Below are 21,548 nucleotides of genomic sequence, written 5' to 3'. Positions count from 1 at the left end.
ATGTTGAAAGAACCTGAATTGTCGTTATTACTGCTAAAAATTTAAATTGTTGCGAAGAGCAGCGATTTCAGTGTGTTAACCTTACGAAGCTATGTTTAGAACTTGCGTGCGGTAACAAAAGGTAAACATCAAATATCTAAATAATTTCAACCATGCCGAATACAAACGCAGCGCAGAAGAAAGAAAAAGAAATTAATCCATAGAAGGCTACCGTTATTTATTCCGCATAAAAGAGATCTGACCCATAGCGCACTTTTTCCCTGGTTACTGAACAGTTTGTAAAGTACTGCGGGATACCAAAGGACCGCAAACACGTAATCATCAGGTATACCGAATACTTGAAACATAACGCCAATGGAATGGTAAGGGAACCAGTACCGATAATTTTGCGTACATAACTAAAACATTAGAGCCCGCCGGAGTGGCTGAGCGGTTCTAGGCGCTACAGTCTGGAACCGCGTGACCGCTACGGTCACAGGTTCGAATCCTGCCTAGGGCATGGATGTGTGTGATGTCCTAAGGTTAGTCAGTTTTCAGTAGTTCTCAGTATAGGGGACTGATGACCTCAGATGTTAAGTCCCATAGTGCTCAGAGCCATTCGAACCATATTTTAGATCGCCTGAAGTGCCCCTAGCGCTCACCAAAAAGCTGTGCAGCTGACCAGGAACTGCTCGACCGTTGTACCCCTTCATTTTTAACTCATTACGCACATTGATTATGTTAGCTGGACTGCTGACGGCACTTTGGAAAGCAGGAGTGATTCCGTCCGCTGATTGCGTGCGATTTTGTACAACAGGTCCCCGGAAATCCTGAAGGTCCCTGTAAGTCCTTACATGAGGTTTGCCTGATGTTACTCACGTGACGTCCAATGATTAGACTACGTCAAAACTCACTGAGCCCTCCTGACTAATCAACTCTGCTGTTACGGTTTCGGTTACTTCTATATTTACAACACAATATTTCGGTTGTTTCACCTCCCGTGACATCAAGTGTTCAGTTTGGTATTGCATAGTCGTGTCCACATACTTTTGATGAGGTAGTATATGTCACTCAATAACCTGTTAAAGAGTTAGATAAAGAAATGATAAATAAAGCAGGTACTAAGCGGTACATTAAACTAGCTATTCTGTGAAATCGCATTACCCACCTATGATTAAGTAGATTTATCGTCCTGGCACTCGTGAAACACTTCAGTACTGGTACAGAGAATTCAAAAGTTTTGTAAGAAACTGATTAGAACAAGGAGACTGATACGCAAATAAGGAATAAGTAAAAATGGTACGAAATTATTTCATTATGAGAAACACTTTAAAAAGTTCCCTCAAATTTAAACTTAGACTGAGGGAGAAGGAGGAGCGGAAAATTTTGAGAGATGTATGGGGCACCAAAAAACATGGGGATATCTGGATACACGTAACACGACAGTAACTGTATAAAAATATTGAACCCATATCGATCAAGATACGGAAGAGGGGGCTACAATTTGTTGGGCATATCATAAGGATGTATGAGGAGAGGTTGACTAAGAAGATACGGATTTTAACATGTCGTACGGGAAACAACTGGGTGAAGGAAGTCGGACGTGACTGGAAGGCTGTAGGAATAAAATAAAGGAATCTGCAGGTAGTAGTACAGGACAGGGAGAAGTGTAAAGCGATGGTGGATGGTCACAGTTGGCCGGACACCAAAATCAAAGTCGTCTGAACAGAAGAAGAAAGAAACAGAAGAAACGAGGGAATGAAGAGGTATTGGGAAAAAAGAATACGTGCAAAACAAGCCGCACATGATCCTGAAGGGTCTTAACGAAGCAGAAGAAGAAGAAGACTGATTCTCAAACCGTCCCCTGGTAAATCTGAGACTCCTATCACTAAAGGTGCAGGAACTTCACACCAAAACAAAAATTGTTATTGTGACTGTCTTTTCCCTTGCATTATGTAAGAAGATAATCATACCTGCTTCAGTGATTCAAATAGGTGAAGAGTCTCTGTTGAAATCATGTAACTTTTTTATTGACTCCAGTCATGAGTTTCAATTAGCACGTATTTTGAATGGTTTTAAACCCTGGAGGAGTTGAGTTTGGGGCCCGACATAACTGCAACAGCCGGCCGAAGTGGCCGTGCGGTTAAAGGCGCTGCAGTCTGGAACCGCAAGACCGCGACGGTCGCGGGTTCGAATCCTGCCTCGGGTATGGATGTTTGTGATGTCTTTAGGTTAGTTAGGTTTAACTAGTTCTAAGTTCTAGGGGACTAATGACCTCAGCCGTTGAGTCCCATAGTGCTCAGAGCCATTTGAACCATTTAACTGCAACAGAGGCTGTGCACCCACTTCAATGATTGATTTATGGCTGCTGCATCTGCCTCAGTGGAATGCAATATGCAAAACACAGTGAAAATGGTCTGTATAACACAAATTCATGACCGAAATTTTTTTTTTTTTTTGCTATCTCTCAAGTGTTTCATATGTTTTTAAAGTTAAATTTCATAATCAGGTCATTAAGTGAGTATTTACGTATATAAACAAATTAATTCATTTTACTAAATTAATCTGATCAGATAATGGTCATCAGACCCTCTCTTACATCGTACAGAGTTTCTACATACACAACACATTTTACACCATTAAGAAATGATGGAACTGTTAATGTGTTTCATAATAAGCAAATAAGGAAATGATAATAAAAGAATTAAAAATATTTTAAACATTATTTACATATCTCTGACGACATTTGGAATAGTAGTATTGACTAAAAGTAATCGTAGTGGTACTAGCGATGTTAAGATTACTCATACTAATACGACAACGGGTACAATTTTTTTTTAGTATTTATGTCAGTAGCTGTCATCAGAAACCGGAAATTTTATTTATCCGTCTGATATTTGGGGTCTTACCACCCAAAGGGCTTTAGAAAAGTCGACTCAATGGTAGTGAGACAGAAATGAGTCTGATGCGAGAGAGTGTGCCTGTTGTGTTATTAAAAGATGAGCTTTAAGACCAAAGAGAGAGACGAACTGTATACGCTCATAAGACGGTAAATGAGATATGGTGTATGAAAACATTTACATTTGTATATGCGTAGGCGGAATGGCTGGGAACAATTGTGAAATATGTTCAAAAAGTCGAATTTCACAAATATGTCGTAAGCAGTCTTTCATCAGCAGCTCCAAGAACCGTGAGGGTTCTTGAGAAACACCTTGCAGAATAACAACGCCGTAATCATCAAATACAAGTGTTTGTACAATAATATTTTCTAGGCTAAAAGATAAGCTATTTTTTTATTTTTCTAGGACATGAAACGAGGCTGACGTTTTCTTGTAAACTGTATCTACGTGCTGAGCCCAATTTAGTTTTTCATATACTACTCCGCGAGATATATTTCCCAGTTGTATTGAGACGATAAGGATTCCCAAAATTTCGTTTTAATAAACCTACAATTAGCAGCCGGCACCGCTTAGGATTTTCGGAGGATTGATAAGTAGCCCTATATTTAGTGAGCAGTTTCATAATGCACTCCGGTGGCAACTGGCATTCTCGTAGCTGCGCTCAAGTTGACGTGTTTTGCATCAACATTCAAACAGTAATAACAGTAAAACAGATGACATATAACTGACGTAGATTATGAAGATTCTCGTGCCTAATACTGGAACCGGGGGTGGGGTTCCTGTCTATCGCGAATTCATGGTCCCAGGCAAACGATTAGTTGACGAGGCAGGCAAGAGCGAGAACATTCACCTATACTTGATGCGAAATTTAGGCTACTAATTTGACAAGTAAAATATACATATCGACAGTATCAAAGACACTGATTACGTCTAAATAACACGATTGTGCCACTTATGTGTACATGACTAGTTTCAGATCATCTGTTACTTTTACAAAGTAAGCGGTTCTGGGCGCTTCAGTCCGGAACCACGCTGCTGCTACGGTCGCAGGTTCGAATCCTGCCTCGTGCATTGATGTGTGTGATATCCTTAGGTTAGTTAGGTTTAAGTAGTTCTAAGTCTAGGGGACTGATGACTCAGTTGCTAAGTCCCATAGTGCTTAGAGCCATTTTTGAACTTTTATAATAGCAGATGACATTGTCAGAATTCTATTTGGTATTCCAGTAATAGGTTGTGTGTAGTGAAGTACTTGGTAATAATATACACTGAAGAGCCAAAAACTGGTGCTCGAGCCTAATATCGTGTAGGGCCACCGAGAGCACACAGATGTGCCGCAACACGACTTGGCATGGACTCGACTAATGTCTGAAGTAGTGCTGGAGGGAACTGACACCATGAATCCTGCAGAGTAGTAGATAATTCCGTAAGGGTACGAGGGGATGGAGATATCTTCTCAACGCAGGTTGCAAGGCATCCCAGACATGCTCAATAATGTTCATAACTGGGTATTTGGTAGGCATCGCCAGTGTTTAAGCTCAGACGAGTGTTCCTGGGACTGCTCTGTAGCAATTGTGGACGTATGGGATGTCGCATTGTCCTGCTGTATTTGCCCAAGTCCGTCGGAATGCACAATGCTCATGAATGGATGCAAGTGACCAGACAGGATGCTTAAGTACGTGTCACCTGTCAGAGTCGTATCTAGACATATCAAGCGGCCCATTTCACTGCAACTGCACACGCCCCACACCGTAACAGAGTCTCCACCAGCTTTAACAGTCCCTTGCTGAAATTCAGGGTCCATGGATTCATGAAGCTGTCTCCATACCCGTACACGTCCATCAGATCGATACAATTTGAAACGAGACTCGTCCGACAAGGCCACATGTTTCCAGTCATCAACAGTCCAATGTCGGTGTTGACGGGCCCAGGCGAGTCGCAAAGCTCTGTGTCGAGCAGTCATCAAGGGTATACGAGTGAGGCCGGCCCGTATGGCCGTGCGGTTAAAGGCGCTTCAGTCTGGAACCGCGTGAAAGCTCCAGTCGCAGGTTCGAATCCTGCCCCGGGCATGGATGTGTGTGATGTCCTTAGGTTTAAGTAATTCTAAGTTCTAGGGGACTGATGACCACAGATGTTAAGTCCCATAGTGCTCAGAGCCATTTGTACCATTTTTATACGAGTGGGCCTTCTGTTCCGAAGGCCCATATCGATTATGTTTCCTTGCATCTTTGGCACACTGACACTTGTTGATGGCCCAGCATTGAAATCAGGAGCAATTTTCTGAGGTGTTGCACTCCTGTCACGTTGAACAGTTCTCTTCAGTTGTCGTTGGTCCCGTTCTTGCAGGATCTTTTTCCGGCCGCAGCGATGTCGGAGATGTGATGTTTTATGAGATTTCTTATATTCACGGTACGGTTGTGAAAAGGTTGCACGGGAAAATTCCCACTTCATCGCTACCTCGGAAATGCTGTGTTCGATCGCTCGCGCGCCTTCTGTAATACAACTTTGAAACTCACTTGAATCGTTATAAAATGAAGCAGCAACCGATATAACAACTGCGCCAGATACTTGTTGTCTTATATAGGCTTGCCGACCGCAGCGCCGTATTCTGCCTATTACCTATTTACATTCGTATTTCCGTATTTGAATAGGCATGCCTACACCTGTTTATTTGGCACTTGAGTGTATAAGTAGTTCGTTATGTTTCTGATTTCATATTGCTTATGGAAGCTGATGCATCTTTCCTGTCCCCTTGCAGATCGTCAGAGGAGGCCCTGAAATCTGTGGACCTGAGCTACAACGAGCTTGACGAGGTGCCGTTCGAGGCTCTGCAGTCGCTGGAAAATCTCGATTGGCTAAACCTACATAGGTAAGTGCAAGTACACAGAATTCCCTTCAACTTTGTCTACTTTCTCTTTTGTCATTGCCCATTATTCCTGGTGGTATTTTTTGACGACCGAAAAATTCTTCACTAAATCAACAAAGAACTGGAAAACTCGTAAATGGAGAGTTTACTAAACATTTAAGCGTAATTTTCTGAAGCATGATCATGTCGCTTATTAATCAAAAAGTAAATCACTTAGACATTAATTGTTTACAAAAACATAATGTCATACTTCCTTGCTACCTCAGCGGGAATAACGTTGACTTTGGGCTCGCCCTTTATCATGCAGCCCGTGACACACTCCGGTCTTATTCCAATAGAACTTGCACCCAACGCCCTCAGTTAATGTAGGGGCTCAATTCTCGTCTTCCCCTAGTTATTACCTTCTACATCTTTAATATGATGGAAGTTATTCTCGGAAGTCTTAACAGATGATTTATCATCCCGTCTCTTCATATTGAGTATTTTCCATATGTTTCTTTCTTCGCAGGTTCTGCAGAGCACCACCTCGTTATTTATCAGTCCATCTAAGATTCAACATCCTTGGATTGCACCCTATCTCAGACACTTGGATTCTCATCTTTTCCTATTTTCTAACAGTCCATGGCTCACGAACATACACTGTTATGTTCTATATGTGCATTTTCATAAATTTCCTTCTCAAATTAAGACTGATGTTTGATATCAGTGGACCTGTTTCGATCGTGGATGTCCTCTGTTCTTATATTAGACTTATTTTAATTTCCTCCCTGCTTCGTAAAAATGTGTTACTTTGCTTCCAAGGTAGAATAATTCTTTACTTCCCAGCCTCCATAGTTACCAATTTTGATATTGAGTCTACGACTAATCTCATTTTTCCTACTTCTCATTACTTTCGTATTTCTTTGATTTACTGTCATTTCTTGTTCTGTACTCTATACTCTTTTCATTCCAAACAACAGGTCTCGTAATTATTTTTAAATTAATTGAGAATAGCAATATCGTCTGCGAATGCTGTCCTTTCACCCTGAGTTTTAATCCCACACTTCAACTGTTCTTTTATTTCCGTTATTGCTTATTTCGAGTATATACCCTTGTTAATCCTAGCATCTCTTTCTCGTTCTTCAAATTTTATTATTCTTTGTTGATTCTTGTGAATATTGTATATCACCCGTGTTTCCCTAAAGCTTATTAAGTTTTATACAGTTTCGAACATCTTGCATCATCATACCATCTCATACGCTTTTACCAGGTCAACCAATTCTATGAAGGTGTCCTCTCTTCCGTCGTGCTACCATTATCAAGTGCTACTTGATCACTGCCTCTCTGGTGCCTTTACTTTTCCTAAGGTCAAACATATCGTCAACAGACAAATCCTTAATTTTCTTTTTCATTCTTCTGTACATTATTCTTATCAGCGTCTTGGATGCATGAAATGTTAAGGTGATTGTGCGTTATTTCTCGCACTTACCTGCACTTTCGGCTCTTCGTTGGATTTTCTGTATCTCTTCTGCATGTCCTGTCTGGTTATGATCCCAGATTGAAGAACAGTAGTCAAAAATTGGCTGAACAAGCGCCTTCTAAGCCACTTCCTTCCTGGATGAGTAATATTTCTCTAAGAGAAAAATGAAATGATCGTGCGGCATTGTTGGCCGGGAGGCTCCATCCGGGAAAGTTCGGCCGCCGGGTGTAAATCTCATATAAGGTGGCGCCACATTGGATGACTTGCGTGTCGGTGATGATTCTGATGATGAGAACAACACAACACGCAGTCCACGGTCGGAGAAAATCTCCGACTCGGGTGGGAATCGAACCTAGGCCCGCCTCTTCCTATGAATCTCAGCTTGGCATCTGTTTTTCCTACTACTTCTTTAATGTAGTGTATTTGTTTAGAGTGAATTTCTTTTGCTATGTATGAGTTTTCCTTCATTCTCTGATTATCTGCTCGAAGTAGTTTTCGGACAAGACATTCAGGATCTCCGTCTCTGGCACCACCTTTGATACCACGACTTTACGAATCTACAGCACGCAACTTTAAGTAGCCATGTATTACAACAGTATGATCAGCAAAATTACTAACGATATTCTGCAAGTTCTCTCTGAAGCACTCAATCATTAGATCTCCTGATCCAGGTAGACCATAAAGGCATACGATTACAATTTTGACCGACATATGATGCTTAACTTCACGAAAATAAATTCCCATTCGGAATCCTTGATAACTTATCTAGGTGTTATCGAATTATTTATTACAATGAATTCGCAGCCACCATTGGCGACTAACCCATCCCTAAGACTCATGTTCCAATCTGAACTTAGGATTTCGTTGCTGTTCACTTTTGGTTTCAATCAACTTTATGTTCCTAATAGTATCTCAGCACTGTAACTTTCAATAAGCAGTATTAATTCCGGGACCTTTCCTTGGATGATCCTGCAGTGTACCAATATTATAATAATCTTTTCTATTCACGATCTGCGAGGCCGAACATTCTTTCAAATCCTTCGGGCTTATGTAACTTCAATATTGGCTGGAAATTCCTCTCTAATCCCAAAGAGGGGTCGTTTACCTAAAAATCCACCATCTGCATGACAGGCACACTCCACTACCCTAGTTTGTCAATTAACTTTGATGTACTCTCTGATTAAAATTATCCTGACACCTTACGGAATAGACCACTGCATGTCATGGAGTCATATCCGCCGTTATAAAAGAAGATGTTGGCAGCAGATAAGCAAGAACAGCGGGTTGGGTGGGTCAGTAGAGCTCAAAGATATCGAACGTAGTCCTTGGAAGCGATGTGAGTAACAAATCACTCTTCTAAACTGAACAAATTCTCCTGTTGGTGATGTGACTATGAAGTGCAAACGTGAACGAACAAACGCAGCTAATAAAAGACCAATTAGAGCCCAAGTGTTGACGGACAGAGATGATGGAGCATTGTGAAGGGTAGATGCAAGAAATCGCATGAAATCAGCGGTAGGAATCTCTCGAGAGTTCCAAAGTGCAACCAGAAGGGCAGCTGGCACAGTGACTGTGCGTGGAGAGCTAAAACGAATGTGATACAATGGTCCAAAGCTGCTCATAAGCTACACGTCCTTGCAGTCAATTCTGAGAGAAGCTTTAGGTGGTTTAAACAGCGACGACGCAGGGAAGTGAATGGCTTGAAACCAGTGATAGGGAGTGATGAATCACGCTGTGCCATGTAGCAATCCGATGGAAGGGTTCAGGTCTGGAGACTGCCTGGAGAACATTATCTGCCATCATGTGTGTATTTGCAACGGTTAAGCATGGAGGAAGTAGTGTTACGTTGGGGGGGGGGGGGGGGGGGTGTTGTTCGTTACAACATTGACTTCGCTCCAGACCCCTACGTCCATCATCGCTACCTCCTCTGGTTTCGACTCCAGAGAAGGAATGGTCTGGCACTTCTCCACAGACACTCGGATATATAACTGAAAGTGTCTCCAGTAGAGCCAATAGCCGTCCATATACTTTTGACGAAATATTATATGTTTGCTTTTACTTCGTACATATGGCTTCAGTGACGTGGTGTGCCGTATTCCAGCATCATATAAGCACTGCAGGGATGAAATGTTTCCTACAGCGTTAACTTGGAACTGGGAAAATAATGTAAATTCACTAAAAACTTATATCTTATATTTACAACTTATTTGTGAATTGTACGTTTTTTCGACCATAATGATGAGTGAATTAGCGGAACCCTTCAGCGCACTTATTAAATTCGATGTGTATTAATTAATCACGCTCAGAATCATCTGTTTCAAGTGCTCGTTATCCATTTGCACACAAAGATGCTTAAGGATGCCGAATTCTACGTCAGTATTCGTGCATATCCCCCATCGTATCTTACATTCTGCCCTTTCCCGTACAGAAAGTGTACAAAATTATAGAAACACCACATACACCTAAAGCAAACAAATAGGAAACCGTCAGCATTCAACAGAGCTCAAGTGTTCTCAATGTGTACAAAACTTATCCTGTATGGTTTTCTTACGGACTCCATACTATACTACTTGCAATACGGTTGGAAGTTGCAAGATCCCCTCGTTTCTAAACTGATACTGTTATTACTCAGCTTAGCCGCGAGTCCGTAGAGGGTGGTATATGTGACGTACAGTATGACTGGTCAGCATTTCGACCCGGAATTTGCGATGGCAAGTCGGACCTTCTTTGATCCGCCTTGGAGGGTCGTGTCGTCTGATTTCCTCTTACCTGTGCGCGGTGCAGCTCTCGTAAATGTCGTCCCGTGCATATTGTTCATTGGCGCATTGGATGTCTCTGTCGGTGAAAGCTAATTATCTGAAACTGCTGTCGGTGAACTTTGGGGTATCTGTTTACCCGAAATTAACATTCAGAATTCCGTAATATTACTTTTATTCCTATTAGATCAATAATGAAACACTCATGTCACAAACTACTCGTAACCGAGAGCATGGCTACCATCGAACAGGGCAGGAATAGCTCTTAACGCCGACTGGCGACTTTGGCGCGCAGTCCGTATCTCTTACTAGTATCGTCACAGTTCGTGGATTTCTGATCAAGTTCGTACTTACTAAGATGCATTTGTTAATGAACGGGTGTGAATTTTAATGAGGCAAAATTATGATAAATAGCGTTAAACATCCAGAGGCTCCTCCTAGTATTCATGTTGTCATAAATGACTTTAATTATTAAATATAAATAAACAAAATCGGTGACTTCGACGCCAAGATGGCGGTACTTCCCGTCATGTATATTTCCCAGGCTAACGCTTGTTGTTACGGTCCAGAGCCGAGCCCCACCCCACTACGCGCGACATATGGTCGCTTCGTCACCTAGCCAGCCAGCGTGGGAAATGCTCTGCGATTCATGGCCGGCTACGGACTACAGCACTTCCTAACTATCGTGAATACATCAAGAAGAGACAGTAATTTATCAAAACTGGTAAAAATGTCTTCCTCACGTAAGAGGCACCATACAAATTACAGGCAACGGTGATAGATGTGGATGTCGATCACGAACAGTTCTCCACAAAGTGGATCACACGGGCTCAATAACACTAAGACACGGTGACTGTGGTGTCTAGAGGGGAGGCGACAATTCATCCTCATCCCCTCAAAAAAAAAGTCCAGGACGATGTGAGTAGTGTGAACAGGGGGTCCTGTCCTCTAGGAACACATCGTCACCCGATCGGCCAGAATTGTCAGTTATCCTCGTCAGTAATGTCACCATGCAGAGTAACCATAGTGACCATGGAATACGACGATATGGCGGCCCAAATCATTACAGAATAACCGCCAGCTTTAGCCTTTGGACACAAACTCGGCCGGAAACTGAAAACCGTGTGCAACGAGACGCATCTGGCAAAAAGACTTTCTTCTATTGTTCCGTGATCCACATTTTATGTCTACGGCACCACGGTTTCCTGTAATGGGAATTTGCGTCACTGATCAATGGTTTTGGAATTGCAGCTCGCCCCGAAACTCCCTGCTAACGCATCTCATTTCGTGTTCTGTTGGTACTAACAAGATTCACGAGTGCGACTTTCCATTCTCCTGCAACGTCTGCTGTTGTTGTCCTCATATTTTTCGCTACAGTTATCTTCAACGACCATCGGTCACGATCTCGCAATGCACACTTTCGTCCGCTTTCTGACTTAGAGGTTGATGGTTTTTTTCCCCCCTTGCCCTTTCTCTGTATGCGTTGTAAATCTGCGATATGGTGCATCATGAAAGGCGAAATACTTCTCTTACCTTATTTACGAAAGCACACACCATACGAGCACCAATAATTTTCCCATTGTCGGAGTCACCTATCTCCGGCGTAAAGCATTCACGACTGCACAGATCACTGTTCTGACCACGACTGACACAGCATACGGAGGGCATTCGCTAGGTGCCGTTCTTGGCTCTAAGTATTATGGGACTTAACATCTGAGGTTATCAGCCCCCTAGAACTAAGAACTACTTATACCTAACTAACCTAAGGACAGCACACACATCCATGCCTGATGCAGGATTCGAACCTGCGACCGTAGCGGTAACAGGGTTCCAGACTGAAGAACCTCTCGGCCACACCGGCCGGCTGCCGTTCTTGGCCAAATGCAACAGCGCAACTCAGGGGGTTGGCTGGCAGCTGAATTTATGTTGGAGCGCGCATTTTCGGCGGTCTTTCCTTATATTTGTCCAACCCCCTATACGTCTCTATCCATGTACGAAAGTTGGGCGACAGTTGTTACAGTAATAACTGTAGTACTCTTTGCTACTTCGGGACCAAAGCGTTGTTTCCATTCAACAGGAGCGTTTACACAAAGTCGTTCGTATAGGACAGTATGTGAAGTAAGATGAAAGCTGCGTACGAAAATTTTTGCAGCGGTGCAAGCGGATTTATGGGGCGGCTGTGTTCTATGTTATAACCGAGAGGAGGGCACTTGCACAGTGAACAACCTCCTGCCAGTTAGCGCAACGGTCTGAAACTTAATAGGAATCCACAGAGTGTTCATAAGTTCTCGATACAAACTTATAGGTCTTGCAGAGGAGAGTGAGTGCCTAATGTTTTAAATAGAAACCCATGTCCGGCAACGTACCGTTTCAGTTCAGGTGTTCAACTCGTCCACTTCTGATTGAGGAATGACTCGGGCATGGATGTGTGTGATGTCCTTAGGTTAGTTAGGTTTAAGTAGTACTAAGTCTAGGGGACTGATGACCTCAGGTGTTAAGTCCCATAGTGCTCAGAGCCATTTGAACCATTTGAACTTAAATATTACATGTTTACATTATTCCAAAGCAGATAAATCTAATGCTCTGTTGGAGACGCAGAGGTACTCAATAGGTCCGGCAGCAAGGCAGACGTTAAGCGACATCAAGCGACCATCTGACATTGTACTCGTCACCCGGTCTGCGCTAGTGTGTACCAGGACAGGCAACTCTGAGACTTTTCTGAAGCAGACACTGAGAACTTTCAGCAGACGCGGACGCTTCACACAGCTGCACTGAAACCGTCGTAGAACGGAAACAGTAAGTTTCCGAACACGAATTTCTATTCAAAGTATTATGTACTCACTCCCCTCAAGAAGGCCTAGAAGTTTGTAATGGAAATTTCAGAACACCTTGTGCATTAATTTAAGGTACATATATTAGATATGTATTCAACTACCTCTTTAGACATTAGTCTACTCACTGTTTAGGGACCAAAGGATAGAGGACTTCTATTGGAATCTACGAAGAATTGTAATGAGATGCGATGTACACCTTGTTTCTGTGTCAGTCTGTCTCAATCCTTACATTTTCTCATTTCCTAATTAGTTTAATATCTTGAAACATCCTGGCAGATTAAAACTGTGTGCCGGACCGAGACTCGAACTCGGGACCTTTGCCTTTCGCGGGCAAGTACTCTACCAACTGAGCTACCCAAGCACGACTCACGCCCCGTTCTGCAAGGTTCGCAGATCTTCTGTAATGATAGGAAGGTAGGAGACGAGGTACTGGCAGAAGTAAAGCTGTGAGGAGAGGGCGTGAGTCGTTCTTGGGTATCTCAGTTTGTAGAGCATTTGCCCGCGAAAGGCAAAGGTCCCGAGTTCGAGTCTCGGTGCAGCACACATTTTTAATCTGCCAGGAAGTTTCATATCAGTGCACACTCCACTGCAGAGTGAAAATATCATTCTGGAGTTTAATATCTTGTTGTGTATGAAACACGTATCAGCTGTAAATACAATGTATTTCGCAATTATAACGACTGTTTCTGGTTTCAAATTAGCAGATGCTTTCCAAACAGTCATGTGAAATTTTCCTGAAGCGATGTTTTAATCATCAATTTAGTCAGAAAATAATTTTTGAACAGAAACAGAAAATAGAGGGTGATTTCACTTTTCAAAAAAAATATTTCACCAGATATCTTCTGTGAAAAAGCCCCTGTTGCAGAAAGCTGTGCGGTAATGTTATTTGACAGGACTGAAATAAAAGCGTAAATATTTCAGCCTGTTGTCAGCCTTTGTACTGGTCCATTCGTTGAAGCGCACGTGTGCGAAGCTCTTTTGTTGGATGGGACGTGTGTACCGTACAGGTGAGTGGGTGGAGGAGCACAAGTGTTTGCGTATGTGTGTGTGTGTATGTGTGTGTGTGTGTGTGTGTGTGTGTGTGTGTGTATGTGTGTATGGGCGCGCGAGCGCGCGCGCACCCGAACGCGTTCTCTGTAGCGTGCCAGAGAGAGTGGCGCGCGGGGCGCTAATTCCGGACCAGGAGACCCTGTGTATCACTGCACCCTGAGCGGCTTCGGCGGGGCAGGTGGGGCCAACTCGGGCCATGCATAATGAAGAGCAGTCGGTGCATGAATAATGGCCGGCGGCGCGGCGCGGCGCGGCGCTGCAGCCGGGCCACCGCCGCGGCCATCGGCGTCCGCGTAATTGCCGCAGCGCGACGACGCGCCGACAAGCGGCGAGCTGACAGCCGAGCGGCGCGAGAAACACGCCGCTTCCCGCTGGTCAACACCCGTCTGTCATTCTGCCGTGCTGTGAGTCGGTGCAACAACAGAGACCGAGCCAAATTATGTTCTTGTTGCACGAACTAGGAGATCTAGAGGCAATAACAGAAGTTCATAATCACAAAAGTTGGAAAGAACAGCACAGGTACAATGAAGATAATAGGGAAGAAGCCATGGGTCAGCTGGTCGATGAAAGAACAAAGCACAGCAACGTGTAGCGAAATTCAGAAATACAGACGTACATTGAATTAGGAATGAAGTTCATGGGCACTGCAAGGAAGCTAAGGCGAAATGGCTACACGAAAATATGAAGAAATCGAAAATGAAATTACTGTCGGATGGACTGACTCAGCATTTAGAAGAGACAAAAGAGTTCGAAGAAAATTAAAGCACGGGAGGTAACGTTATGAGAGCAATGGGAATTTCACTGTCAAATGCACAGGAGAGAGCGGATAGGTGGAAAGAGTACACTGAAGGCCATTATGAGAGGGAACACTTGTCTGAAGATGTGACGGAAGAAGAAACAGGAGTCGACTTAGCCGGCCGGAGTGGCCGAGCGGTTCTAAGCACTACAGTTTGGAACCGCGTGTCCGCTACGGTCGCAGGTTCGAATCCTGCCTCGGGCATGGATATGTGTGATATCCTTAGGTTAGCTAGGTTTAAGTAGTTGTAAATTCTAGGGGACTGATGACCTCAGATGGTAAGTGTCATAGTGCTCAGAGCCATTTGAACCATTTGAGTAGTCGACTTAGAAGAGATAGTTGATCCAGTATTGCAATAAAAATTTAAAACAGCTTTTGAAGACTTATGATCGAATAATGCAGTAGCGATAGATAACACTCCATCGCAATTTCATAAGGGAAAATGAAATGAAAATGACTCTGAGCGTTATGTTTAGAATCCGTAAGTCTGACGATATACCATCTGAATTTCGAGAAAACATCACCAACGCAATTCCGAAGATTGCAAGAGCCGACAAGTGCTTGCATTATCGCACAAAGAGCTTCATGTCTTATGTATACAAGTAAAATGTAAATGTCGTGTGACTATGGCCTCCAGTCGGGTACACGGTTCGCCGGGTGCAAGTCTTTCAATTTGACGCTACTTCGGTGACTTGCTCGTCGATGGGGATGAAATGTTGATGATTAGGACAACACAACACCCAGTTCCTGAGCGAAGAAAATCTACGACCCAGCCGAGAACCGAACCCGGGCCCATAGGATTGACATTCTGCCACACTAACCACTCAAAAACCGAGGGGCGGACATGTATACAAATTGCTGGCGACAATAATGTACAGAAGAATGGAAAAGAAAACTGAGGACCTGCTAGATGAGTATTAGTTTGGGTTTAGCAAAAGATAAAGGCACCACAGAGGCAATTCTGATGTTGAGATTGGTAATGGAAGCGGGACTAAAGAAGAATCAAGACACGTTCAGAGGATTTGTCGACGTGAAAAAAGCGTTAGATAGTGTCAAATGGTGCAAGATGTTCGAAATTCTAAGAGAAATACGGGTAAGCTGTAGCGAAAGAAGGGTAATATACAATATGTACAACATCCAAGAGGGAGCAATAAGACTGGCAGATCGAGAACAATGTGTACGGATTAAGAAGGGTGTGAGACAGGGATGAAATCTTTCGCCCCTACTTTCTATGCAAGCACCAACGGCGGAAAAAGAGAAAGATTTAAAAGTGTCATTTTCAGTGAAACTGAAGAAGAACAACGTGATCTTCTGAATGGAAGGAACAGTCTAATTAGTACGAAATGAGGACTGAGTGTAAATCGAAGGTAGGCCAAGGTAATTCGAGGAAGCAGAGATGAGTACATCGAGAAACTTAACATCGGGAGTGATGATCACGAAGTAGCAAAATAGCCCATGACGGACGGAGCAACGAGAACAGAGGAAACAGACTAGTACCGGGAAAAAGGCCATTCCTGGCCAAGAGAATTCTGCTATTAGCAAACATAGGCCTTAATCTGAATAAGATATTACTGAAAATGAACATTTGTAGCACGGCATTGTATGGTAATGAAACATGGATTCTGGAAAAACTGGAAAAGAACATGATAGGAGCTTTTGCGATGTGTTACTGCAGAAGAATATTGAAAATTAGGTGTACTGATAAGGTAAGGAGTACGGAAGTTCTCCCACGAACCGGCGAGGACAGGAATATATAGAAACACTAACGAAAACAAGGGATAGGATGGTAGGGCATCTGACAAGAGATCGGGAAATAACTACCGTGGTACTAGAGGAACTACAGAGGGTAAAGACGCCAGAGGAAGGACAGACTGGTTTACATTCAGCAAATGACTGAGGACATACACTATGTGATCGAAAGTGTCCGGACACCCCCAAAAACATAACTTTTTCATATTAGGTGCATTGTGCTGCCCCTTACTCCTTATCAGCGACCTCATTTGCCACAGGCATCGTGAGAGAGCAGAACGGAGCGCTCCACGGAACTCACAGACATCGAACATGGTCAAGTGGTCACTTGTGTCATACGTGTGTACGCGAGATTTCTACACTCCTAAACATCCCTAGGTCCACTGTTTCCGATGTGATAATGAAATGGAAACGTGAACGGACAAGCGCAGCATAAAACCGTACAGGCCGACCTCTTCTGTAGACTGAAAGAGACCGGTGACAGTAGAAGAGGGTCGTAATGTGTAATAGGCAAACATCTATCCAGACAATCACACAGGAATTCCAAACTGCATCAGGATCCACTGCAAGTACTTTGACAGTTAGGCGGGAGGTGAAAAAATTTGGATGTCATGGTTCGAGCGGCTACTCATAAGCCACACATCACGCCGGTAAATGCCAAACGGCGCCTCGCTTGGTGTAAGGAGCGTAAACATTGGACGACTGAACAGTGGAAAAACGTTTTGTGGAGTGACGAATCGCGATACAAAATGCGGTGATTGGATGACAGGGTGGGTGTGGTGAATGCCCGGTGCACGTCATCTACCAGCGTGTGTAATACCAGCAGTAAAATTCGGAGGCGGCAATGTTATGGTGTGGTCGTGTTTTACATGGAGGGGGCATGTATCCCTTGTTTTGCGGGGCACTATCACAGCACATCCCTACGTTGATGTTTTGAGCACCTTCTTGCTTCCCACTGTTGAAGAGCAATTCGGTGGTGGCGATTGCATCTTTCAACACGATGGAGCACATGTTCATAATGCCTTTGGCGGAGTGGTTACACGACAATAACATCCTTGTAATGGACTGGCCTGCACGGAGTCCTGACCTGAATCCTATAGAACACCTTTGGAATTTTTGGAACGCCGACTACGTACCAGGCCTCACCGAGCAACATCGATACCGCTCTTCAGTGCAGCACTCCGTGAAGTATGGGCTGCCATTCTGCATGAAACCTTCCAACACCTGACTGAACGTATTTCTGCAAGAGTTGAAGCTGTCATCGAGGCTATGCGCGGAACAATACCATAATAATTTCCAGCATTACCAATGGAGGGCGCCACGAACTTGTAAGTCATTTTAAGCCAGGTGTCCGGATAGTTTTGATCATATAGTAAAGGTTGAAAGTGCTACTCTGAGAAGAAGAGGTCGGAACAGGAGATAAATTCGTGGCGTTCTGAATCAAGCCAGCCAGAAGCCTGGTGACCATTCTGGCTTTGATCGACGACACAGGGTGAAACGGTCCATGATCCTGCTTACCATAGGTGGTCATATGGAGAAACGATCCTTATTCGTACTTACTATGGGTGGTGATAAAGTTTAAAAAATCAAGCTGCGACGACAAAACTTGGTGATAGTGTGTATTGTCGACGTTAGCTCCTGACAGGACGTGGGTGATAATTAGTTGTGGGTGGCACCACCATAAAGTCGTACCGAGTGAGAGGGAGTAAAAGCCTTTCTCAGGTACTTTGTAAGAGAACAGAGAGAATTATTCATCAAACTAATATGTTTTTAAGCCAACGGCTTTGGCGTAGTGGTAAAAACGTTTCCCGTCACATTCCCAAGTTAAGCGCTGTCGGGCTTGGCTAGCACTTCGGTGCACTTTTCAAGCAAGGTGCACTCAGCCATTCTGAGGTCATTTGAGGAGCTACTTGATTGAAAAGTATAAGCTCCGGTAACGAAAACTAACAACGGCCGGGAGAGCGGTGTTCTGACCACACGAATCTTCATAATCAATAAACCAGTGACGTTTACCACCTGAGGATGACACGGGAGTAGGTCGTACCGTTGGACCTTTCGAGGCTTCTTCGACCAGAGCCTAGCTTTTAGGATGTATTTTAACAGGTTACCTTCGGACCATTTACCAACTTTTTTTTGTTTTTGTTTTTTTATTATGGGACTCAACTGCTGTGGTTATCAGTCCCCTAGAACTTAGAACTACTTAAACCTAACTAACCTAAGACATCACAAACATCCATGCCCGAGGCAGGATTCGAACCTGCGACCGTAGCAGTCGCACGGCTCCGGACTGCGCGCCTAGAACCGCGAGACCACCGCGGCCGGCTACCAACTTATTAGAAAGATATTTCCTCTACTCGGAGAAGTGTCTTCAGTGACTTGCCTTTGTGGCTCACTGGCCTGATTAAAGTTCCCCCTGAGTGTTCCACTTATTATGAGAGCCTGACTCGATCTGATTTATTTACAAGCCTGTATAAATTCACTAACAGAGTCAAGTACAGACCCCATTTGTTCTCCGACCAAATATCCGACACACAGGCAAAGACCCCCAGTACTTCTGACACTTATGTTCAAGTTTGTTGCTCACTGGAATAGATTACAGATTTCTTGTAGACTTACTTAGGCATGGCTCTTTATTCCACGACACCGAGTCGGTTCTGCTGCTTATCCAGCATCTTCGTGCACACCTAATGTTGAGCTATGCTCTGATGGCTCCTCACTGATCCATACTTGGGACAACGTATTGCCCGTTATCGTAAAACAATGCTTTGTCTGCGTGTCTTGTCACTCATTGTCTACTTTCTCTCCCAGTTTTTCCCGAGATTCGGAAAGCATCCACCTCCGTTTATGGAGGCGCTCAGTGCGTGTGGTTTGCTGTCAGTGACGTGTTTCAGCTACCGGCTATGTCAGCATGACATAATACGGTCTCCTTTCTGGAACCGAATCCACGAATGAGGAGTCATTTCTCATCGTAGTGTTTATCTCGTAGCCTCCTCTTTAGTGTCCCCTGGGTCTACCCTGGCCCAAGGGTTTGTTTACGCAAATGAAATTCGACAGCCATTAAAGTGACAATAAAGTAATGAAACTGGACAGTAGTGACAAGCGTTAGTCCTGCTGTACATCTTCATTGTTGTAGCTACAATTTTTTCTCCGAAGGTGGCTTTCTTCGTGGATATCTCGAATGCAGTACCGTAAGAAACCAGCGGGAAGGGAAGCCCTATCGCGATAAAGACACCTTTTGTATTTGTTACAAAATTTTCCACCATTAGAATTACAGTAATTAATACATTCACAGTACACAGCAACAAGAAAATTAATACATTAAAATCTTTGCCAAAAAATTCAAAATACTTAAAAATCACTGAACATTGAAGCACTGCAACATTATCTATTGCGCATATGCTACAGTTGTACGGCATGTTGGCAGTTAAAAATCGCGAAATGTGAACCAAAACATCAATGTTAAAAGCAAACGAAGTAACAGTACATTAAAAAATCTTTATCACCTCCAACCCTTTACTAGCGTAGTAACTGTACCGTAAAAAAATCATGTGCTTATATGGTGGGAGTGCGGTTGTAAAGAGAGATGGGGGGGGGGGGTTGGAAGAGATGAGACAGGGGGAGAATGGAGGGCTGGTAAACGAGGTGAAGGGAGAGAGTGAGGATGAAGGAGCACTAAAAGGGTGGCAAGTGGGCAGACATGGCGACAATGTAAGTAATATATTATGAGTAACAGTAAACCAAACTTATTGAAACTGGGTCAGAAACGACTACTTGTCATTTTTACACTTACATAAATAAGAAGCGCCGCGGAATAGTGGACTCAACAGGGAAACTGTATTATATGTTACTCAAGAGTAGTTGTACAGATAATATGTGCCAGGAGAGGAAAACTGTTTCTTTAAAGAATGTAATCGTGAAGACCACGTAATCAGCCATTATGCCGAATTTTATAATCTGCCATAATGATAATATATTATATACATCCTTCCCACGTTTGCCCACTTGACCCCTTTTAGTGCTCCTCCAACTTCATGCTCTCTTCCCCTCCTCCCTCCCCCAAATCACCTTTTCCCAGCCCTCCATCCTCCCACTACCTCTTCCCCTCTTCCCTCCCTCTACATCCCCACTCCCACCCCATATCCTCATGAGTGTGTTTAAGCTATGTCTTCCACAGGATGGCCAGTATGTTTTTGGTGCTTTGTGAAAGACAGCTTAGTCGTTTAATATCTGCTTTTACCGAGGACGTGTCAGAAAAAAATTATCTTCACATATTTTTGTAAAGTTTGTTATGGTAAAATTCTTACCCTTGTGAAGGGTTGGAAGTGATGAAGCCTGTTTAATCTCCTATTATTTGGTTTTCTTTTAGTACTGATATTGTGGTTCACATATACCGGTTTTTACATGCCAACACCACACAGCTTTGCTATACGCACCGTATGTGGTATTGTTATCCTTTTCTGTTCAGTGATTTTTAAGTTCTTGACTGTTTTTGATAAAGATTTTGAAATTATTAATTTTATTGTCTAGTTATGCCGTTAGTGTATTAATTGTTTTATTTTTGATTGTAAGAAACGGGGTGATATATACGAGTACAAAAGTTTCCTATATCCTGACAGGGCGTCCCCTTCCCGAGGTTTCCTTACGACAGTGGGAGGAGTAGACTGCCAGTTGTCTGCAAACGCTGTACATGTTCATCTGCATTTCGCAATACCAATATATTTTTGACATGACTATTGAATTTTTGGATATACCGTTTTGACTACCGGGTACGTAATTCTTGAAACGAGAAGTTCTGTATTTTTGAAGTGTGCTTAAAAATTTAGTAAGAACTGTGCTGTACATGACTGTAAATTTGAGGTTCTGACCTGTAGGATCATTTGAAAATAGGTTCCGGCCCAGAACTAGTCATCAAGTTAATGAAAAAGATAAATTTGTAACTTTGGCTGGTTTTGCTCTGTATTGAATAACAGAAGTTGCTGACTTGCAATTATTCCAACATGCTGCAAGTTCGGAAATCATTGGGCTGTCGTTCTGGATATGCCTGCCTCAGTATGGCTTCTTTGTCCAAGGAATAAATGAGAATTACAGCGTACCATGTGAGGAGAATACTGGGGATGGGGGAAAATTTGATTTCCCGGAGCTGGAGCGTTGATGTAGAGGAG

The 21,548-nt window shown here is 43.3% G+C and overlaps 1 protein-coding gene across 1 annotated transcript in view; it reads left to right on the top strand.

The window, feature by feature from the left end:
• Nucleotides 1-21,548, top strand: part of LOC124775174 (chaoptin-like) — a 165,040-nt gene that overhangs the window by 57,253 nt on the left and 86,239 nt on the right. Inside the window, exon 3 of the mRNA XM_047250013.1 lies at nt 5,635-5,745. Coding sequence (XP_047105969.1) covers nt 5,635-5,745 — 111 coding nt within the window. The remainder of the gene's footprint in view (nt 1-5,634; nt 5,746-21,548) is intronic.

This window comes from Schistocerca piceifrons, chromosome 2 (genome assembly GCF_021461385.2).
Source record: "Schistocerca piceifrons isolate TAMUIC-IGC-003096 chromosome 2, iqSchPice1.1, whole genome shotgun sequence".
NCBI classification, from domain to species: Eukaryota; Metazoa; Arthropoda; class Insecta; order Orthoptera; family Acrididae; genus Schistocerca; species Schistocerca piceifrons.
This window is presented reverse-complemented; position numbering and strand designations above follow the sequence as displayed.